At 25.9% G+C, this 8085-nt stretch overlaps 1 protein-coding gene across 2 annotated transcripts; it reads left to right on the forward strand.

The window, feature by feature from the left end:
* The first annotated feature begins 303 nt into the window (after positions 1–303).
* Positions 304–3990, forward strand: Fis1 (mitochondrial fission 1 protein). Of its 2 annotated transcripts, XM_008180317.3 has the most exons (5): positions 304–586; positions 654–707; positions 1458–1673; positions 2558–2663; positions 3060–3990. In XM_008180317.3, the coding sequence occupies exons 2-5, from the start codon at positions 657–659 to the stop codon at positions 3155–3157; spliced, it is 471 nt and encodes a 156-aa protein (XP_008178539.1). In that variant the 5' UTR covers positions 304–586; positions 654–656; the 3' UTR covers positions 3158–3990.
* The last annotated feature ends 4095 nt before the right edge of the window (positions 3991–8085 follow it).

Raw genomic sequence — 8085 nt, forward strand, 5'->3', positions numbered from 1 at the left:
CCGCAATGTGTGAAGGTGCGGGTTTCAGAAAAACATCGATAAGACCTTTCCGTTTCGTATCCTGTATATCTTATTTCGTGGGTATATCTTAAGCCGTGGCTACAAATTACAATGCATAATATTATTTTTTAATTTTGATAATTGATAATTTGATAATTAATCATAAATTTATTATAATTACTCATTATTTATTTATTATTTATAATACAATTGAATCATTTTGACGTCTTCAGAATTTGAAATCTCACTAAAACGTACCTACCTAAAAATCATGGTTGTAGATTTACAACCTTGCTAAAAACTATTATAATATTTGATTACAATATATATATTATCATCGGCAATATTGTATGTGTATGTATGGCTAAATGGCTTATCAAACCATATACAATAATAATATAATAGTGTAACTGTTTAATTCCAAACATTGAGTCAGATGATACGTCATACGTTTACTCGACAAACATCTATTATTTGATATTTCGTCAGAATCGGATTAACTTGTCTACAAAGGTCTGTCAGTCCGCCCAGTTATCTTTACGAGTCCGCCGTAGTCTGCCGCCACCCTTTTGTGCGTGTGAACGTCGTACGTTTTTAACATTTTTTAAATTTATTTGAGTAGTTGGCAGATTAAAATTTTTAAAACCTTCTAGAAAATGGACGTTGAAGACGTTTTAAGCGATGTGGTCTCCATGGAAGATCTTAAGGTAAGTCTTTATTGTTTATCCATTTGTATTCTCCGTCGCTTTGTGATGCCCACTCAATAGCCATTTCTTAATCTCTTTTAGCGGATACTGATTTATCGTCACAGTTTTTGATTTTAAGTGCTTAGGTAGATACTGCTAGTTTTTAGATAAAAGGTTTTCCTTGCATTATCTCAGTTGGTTTGGAGTCCAATAATACAAAATATATACAATACTGTTGTATTCCCATTTCGGTTATGTCAGTTTGTGGGTTTTGGATTTGTCTTTGGTACGGAAATAGATATTTTATTGGATTTATTGGAAGGCTTGAATTATCAAGGAAGCTAAATTAAATAGATTTGTTGTAATTAATACTATACTTTTTTTGAATATGGCTATACTTAAATAGATTAATTATATGTAATAAATGTTGAACAAGAATCGAGTATAGTGGAATGGGATACCACTACTCGGTTATATTATACTGCGATTGGTCATCGTGGGAAAATGCTTACTTTACTTTAATTTATCTACCTACAATACTCATAAAATTTATTATGGGCTTGCCTTATTTTTAAACTAAAGTTTTCTTTTTACATTTGGTTTAAGTTCAAGGTCATGAAACTTTATTGTAACATTTGTCATCTTATAATGTTATAATATAATGGATATTATATTAACAATAAATTGTTGTCTTTTTGAAACTATAATTTGTTATTGGTGTAATATTTTTATAACATTTTAAATACCTAAATACCTATTTATAATTTTCAGAAATTTGAAAAAGAATATCATAATCAACTAACTACAGGAACTGTTTCTCAAGAAACAAAGTTTCATTATGCTTGGTGCTTAGTGAGAAGCAATTATCCAGCTGACATCAGAAAAGGGCTCATATTATTGGAACAGTTGATTAAACATGAAGCTAATGATGATGATGCCAAACGAAATTACCTTTATTACTTAGCATTAGGAAATTCAAGAATTAAAGTAAGTACCAAGTATGATACCTTATGTTTTATGGACCCATAAAAAAATATAATATAGAGAAGGACCTATATTACAATATGTTCCTATGTTTATTGATCATTACTCATTAAGTATGTTTTTATGAGATTTTATTATTATTTTAAAGGCTATCTTGTCATATGCGCTCTACCCCAGATTGCGGTCTACCTGCGAAAATATTGTTTTTTTTTAACGTTTTTGATTATTATGTTTTTAAAAACGTTATTTTTCTATATTGTTTTTGATAATATATATTTTTTTTTATTATATTCTTATAACTTATAACTTTTAACTTTTAAGTTATAATAGTAACGCACAATATAGAAATGTACTTAAAAGTTGAAAATTAAAATTAATTATTATATATATAAAAAAAAACAATATAAACGTTATTTGGGAACAATAGGAAAATAATTTTTTTAAAAACGTTAGTCAAAAACAATATATATTATATACAGAATATAACTTTTAACTTTTAAGTTATAATAGTAACGCGCAATATAGAAATGCACTTAAAAGTTAAAAATTAAAATTAATTGTTCATAATATTTAAATTTTAAATCAAAATTATAATTGATATAAAAATTAGAAAATTCAAAATTTCTGATTTCAAGTTAAAATGTTTTTAAAGTTAAAGATTAAAAAGTAAAGATAAGTGAATTTTTTTTTGATTTTTAGGATTTTTTGTTATCGTTTTTCAGTTGTTTTTTCGATTTCGTTTTTTGTTTTTTTCCGTTAAAATCTTAATATAATTGTAGAATGGCAAAACACGGTAGAGCGCATACTGCAGTCACAATTTTACCGGTAGAGCGCATACGACAAGATAGCCATTTTAAATGCCTTAACAATTAATATATATTTTTCAGGAATATAGTACAGCACTGCAATTTATTAAGGCATTCTTACATATGCAACCTGAAAATATGCAAGCACAGAACTTGTTGGTCACAATTCAAAAGAAAATGGAATCTGGTACGTTTTGAAAATAATTTAATATATTTTGATCATGATCATCTATTTAATATCATTATCATCAATGTATTTTGTTCCTTTCTATTGTTATACACATGTCAAACCTCCTAATAATTATAATAATGGTATCATGAATATTAAATACTTAAGTATTATAATTAAACAATATTAAATCAAATTATAACTATTATTTACGCTAAGAGTACTTCTAGATGGCGACCAATTTTTGTTCGATATAAGCCTCATCTTAGTCTGCACTGATAAAATGTTTAAATTATGATAGTTCTAAAAATTGTTTTAGTCTTTGATATTTAAATGTCCAAATTAAAAAAAAATTAGGTAAAAAATAGTACTGTATTATATATGTTGTGAATCATTATTTTGAAATTATTTCAGATGCACACAAAGGAATGGCGGTGGCTGGAGCTTTGGCATTAGGCCTTAGTGCTATTGTTGGAATTGGGTTTGCACTGTCAAAAAATTTGAAAAAGTGATCTTTACATTTAGTTAATTCTATTGACAACCATTTTATTCCTGTATATATTCCACTGTTAAATTTATTTAAGCTTAAGATTTATAATTGATTTATAATCCAAATATAATTTAATATAAAAACATAATAAATATATCATGTACATGTAAGTACCCTCATGCATTGCAATATTGCATCTAGTAAAAATCTTATAGATAACAATAACAATAATATTATATGGAAAAAAACAGAGTTATTAATTTTGATCTAGATGTATTAAAGACACATGTCAATGATTATTGTTTTTGAAATAGATTTTCATATTAAAACAAATACCATATTATTTGTCTATAAAGGCATTATTATTATTTAGCTTAAATATGTTGATACTTTAACTATTAATTTATTAATGCATATTTACTATTTAGTTATTAATTATAATATTTATTATTAATTGTGAATTGTGATTCATAACTTGATTCTAAATCAATTTAATTTGTGAAAATACCATGCTTGGAAAATTTTAATTATTGTTTGGTATCTATTTTAGAATTTTTATCTAATAATTGGAGTACAACATACTTTATATTTTAATAGTGTAGGTATAGGTGAATACAATATATGATTTATGAATACAATACCTAAATAGTTTGAATTTTCAATTATTTTTTTTCATTATTTAGGAGCTTTATCTTGCTATAACGATAATGAATCATTCATATTAAATAGAATATTTTTTTATGTTGATGAGTATTTTAATATATAATTAAGATCTCTAAACTTAATAAAGGCGTCTAATAATTATTTATGTTTCTTTTGTTTTTGATTTTATATTAAATGTTGGAAGTAAGATTATCTATACGGGTTAGACTGTTAGAGGCTAGAGTTCATAAAATGCCACCCAATCATAAGCGAGGCAGACACGCAAACTAACAGTACTAGTATCTTTCAGTTCACATTATACACTATTCAGCTATGTACAATTAAGCAATCACAATAATTATGATTGCATACAAATTCAATACTCAAGAACATTTTGAAATTCATATAACTTGGATACATATTCGTTTTTTTAATTTTTATATAATTATTAGCTGAATAAATGTTATACTTTTGATGTTATATAGTAGGTAGCTGTAAAACCCGACTTCGCCATTGAAAAAATGAATAAATATAAAATACTACGCTATATATACCATGTTCCAAAAAAACAGCGATTCCAATGTCTAAATTTTCTTTTGAAAACCTTATTTTCAAACCAACTGTTATGCAATCCAGAACTTTAAAATAAACATTTATTTTCCAGTGTTTAGTTTTTTATTTTTCTTCAGTAATTTTGTCATTCATGACCTTAGAATAACATTGATATCCAGTTTAAAAAAAACATAATAAACTTTGAAATTTGTTGGCTTATTCCTTATACGTTATGTCTTTGAACCTTTCTAATGCAAAAAAATTTTAATTAAAACATGGAATAGTAAGTGTATAAAAGTTTAAATTAAACAAACCTATTTCCAATGTTGTCTAATTTTTTAGCACATGATGAAATTTCGGTAAAAGAATAAAGGTATTAAAGTACATTAAAAATATTAAAATTAAATACTATATAAGTAAAATATATAAATACTATACCTATACTATAGGTTTATCCAAGCCCGGATTAAGGGGGGGGGGAAGGGGGCAAAATCCCAGGGCCCATTGAACTTGGGGGCCTATCATTATCCCTAAAATATATTATTTAAGGCGTCCAATACAGTTTTCAAGAAAAAAAAAATTATTGAAGTAAGTAGGTATAGGTATAGTAGGTAAATTATTATTAATAATTATAAAATGAAATTGTATTCTCAATTTTATATCACGAAAAATTACTATGAATAATGAACTATATTTGCCAACAATTTTGTTTGTTTTATTTTTTTTTATGAGCATTTTAGATTACCGTTTTAACTATTTAAGTATATAAAAAGGTAGATGTAAGAAAAAATTATTTAGCTCTAGTAAATTAGGTATTTCAGTTAAAAGTATTGATGCATATTATACTAAACTTTAGAGGACCATATTCAATAACCTAGCGAACCAAAATTGATTATTTGACTGTCAAAATGTTCAGAAAAAAAGCTTTACCAGAATCCATCAAAAAATATAGTAGTTACCATTTGAAAAAATAAAGTTGATTTTATTATTGGTACATCTGCGTGTTTAAACATTTTGAAATTATTATAAAAATATTGCCCGTTAAAAACAAAGAAACACATATTTAGTAAAAAATTATATAATAATCTTGATTATTTTTATGATATAGGTAGATTCTAACCGAGGCCATTTAAACGATACAATTTGATCCATGCTTTTACTCATCTGTCCTAGTGAGTAAATAAAAAAATTGAGGGCTAGAAATATAAAACGTACTATTGCTAAAATCGAGTTAGATATCGATTCTTATTTCTTATGGAAAAGAACATTGATAAACCGATTGGCGTCGTCAGAATAGATCAAAACGTACTATTCCCATGTAAAATCTGCGTTTTAAAATGACTGGTTAATTTAAAACGAGGCTTATCCATACATAAAAATGATTTTAGAAAATCAAAACGCACTATAATTGCCCATTTTCCCATGTTAAAAGAATGGGCACCAATCATTAACTATACCAAAACGTACTATTACCCGTGTTGTAGGTGGGTATACTTATATAGTTATATCTACTATCTAAAACGGAAGTAAAAAAGTTATTTCAAAACGTGCTACAATTTAATTTTAAACATTTTAATTAACTTTTAAATTACATTTAAAAAAAAAATATAACAAATATTTAACACATTTGGATCGCTTTAAATATAAATAATTAAAAAAAAACCTTTTCTTCAAAATGATTTGTCTCTTTATAAATGGTTTGTTTTTATTGGAAATGTTAAGATACAGAAAATCGCTTCTCCCGAAAAAAGTGAAAAATAAGTATTTTGGCAAAAGTACGTTTTGGGTTTCCACCCTTCAAGTCTCAACTGCAACCATTTATATAGGTATTAGGTACAAAAAAGGCTAAGCGATGATGAGACGGTCAGTCAGTCAAGAGTCAGGACAATATCTTATATACATATATAAATTGATTATGATTACCAATATATAATATGAATGTGATTAATAATATTCATAATAAGACATAGATTTACATTCTTTAATGAGACAGCTAGTAAGCCATTATTTTCAACTCTAATCTTAAATCGTGGTTCTAATCGATTTTTCCGGTTAATCCAAAATCCGATTAATCAATCGATTATTGAATTAAAAAATCGATTAATTAATTTAAAAATAAATAATATGGTAATAAATTTAGCCTTAAAATTGTGTGTCTACTACGATACACTTTTTGTAGTACGGAATTTAAAAGTGTGTTATTCTAATTAAACCTTTATAATAATATTATGTATAATTTTATAGCTTCACATTTATTTTATATTTTAATGGTTTTTTGCCAAACCACATTTTAATTATTATCTACAGGCCCGGATTTATAGAATAATGGGCCCTGGGGAAAAATTGTTAAAATGGGCCCCATTAAGACACCAAAAATGTAACACAATAAATAACCTAAAATATTTTTTTAATTGTTAAGATGTTATATAGATGAAAAACATTTAAAAGCAATAATTGTAATTATTACACAATATAATATAATATTTAAAATGTTCATAAGTTTTTAATTAAATACTTCATACAAATAATTTATACATTATGAATAATACACATTATTAAGTGCTCTTATTTAAAACATTTTTTTCTTGATTTGTCACGAGCAAAAGTCAGTATAGTTTCTTGAAAATCAATTGATGGTAACAAATCATGTTCAAAAGATAATATTATAAATGATTTTAAGGATTCTTGAGTCTGACTAGTTCTAAACTTATTTTTTATGCGTGGCAACTTTGAAAATGCCCGTTCAGCAGAACAATTTGCGATAGGAATTGTGAAGTATAATCGAATTGCAATTAAAATATTAGGAAATACATCTTTTATTTTTATTTCTTCAAACCATTCTAATATGTTATGCACATTTGAAGCATCAAATGGTGGCTTACTGAGATCCCAATATTCTATAAATTGAACAAACTCATTTTTTATAGAAGGTTTTATGTCATAGAAATGAAATTGTTCTAGCTTAAGTTAATATCATTATCTGGCTGGATATTTAACTTAGTGATAAATAAAAAATGCTGAGATACATATAGTTATATGTGGTTATCCTTTTTTCTAATTCTGTTACAAATTTATCTTCAATAATGATATGTGTTAGTGTTTCTAATCTAAATTTGTCAACACCTTTTCACTGAGTGGAATTTGTCTTTCACTATCTTCATTTTTTAAATCTTTTTTTAATTTTAAACTTAGTTTTGTAGTTTGATTTTCACAAATCTCTTAGACTAGCTACATAATTTTTCAAAGATATAAGTAGGTTAACTGCTTTTAATGGATCAATCATTTTGCTTTGAAGTTCAACAGATGTTTTATTTCACCGTTCTAATATATCATTCCATAAAATAGCCAAATATCCGGTTTCTTTTTTTAATATAGATTTTAATAACATTTTTGCATCTCGCCTAGTATCACCATTTTCAATATTACAATCGCAAATGAATTCCAATACATTAATAATAGCAGTGGCGTATTTAGGAATTTTGATAGGGGGGGGGATGAAATATATAATAAATACTAATATAAAATACATTTTTAAAAGCCCCTAACTTGTTGAGATTGGTGTGGATCAAGGTGAAATAAGAATTAACACAAATTGTTTAGTACCTAATAGCGTTTATTATAAATTCATATTAACGAAAATCCCGTGTTTAATACGATAAACAAAAAAAATTGCTTTATAATACAAACAAATCCCGTTTTCTATTTTTTTGGATGCTCAGTTCATCGATAACCTTATATGGGCATGATTATTGAATG

The sequence above is a fragment of the Acyrthosiphon pisum genome, chromosome A1 (assembly GCF_005508785.2).
Source record: "Acyrthosiphon pisum isolate AL4f chromosome A1, pea_aphid_22Mar2018_4r6ur, whole genome shotgun sequence".
Taxonomy (NCBI): Eukaryota; Metazoa; Arthropoda; class Insecta; order Hemiptera; family Aphididae; genus Acyrthosiphon; species Acyrthosiphon pisum.

Bases quoted from the DNA above. Each gene is read 5' to 3' on its own strand.
- Fis1 (XM_008180317.3), top strand. From the start codon at position 657: ATGGACGTTGAAGACGTTTTAAGCGATGTGGTCTCCATGGAAGATCTT. The intron at 1,674-2,557 runs GTAAGTACCAAG...TATATTTTTCAG, and splicing joins TAGGAAATTCAAGAATTAAA to GAATATAGTACAGCACTGCA. The intron at 2,664-3,059 runs GTACGTTTTGAA...AAATTATTTCAG, and splicing joins TCAAAAGAAAATGGAATCTG to ATGCACACAAAGGAATGGCG.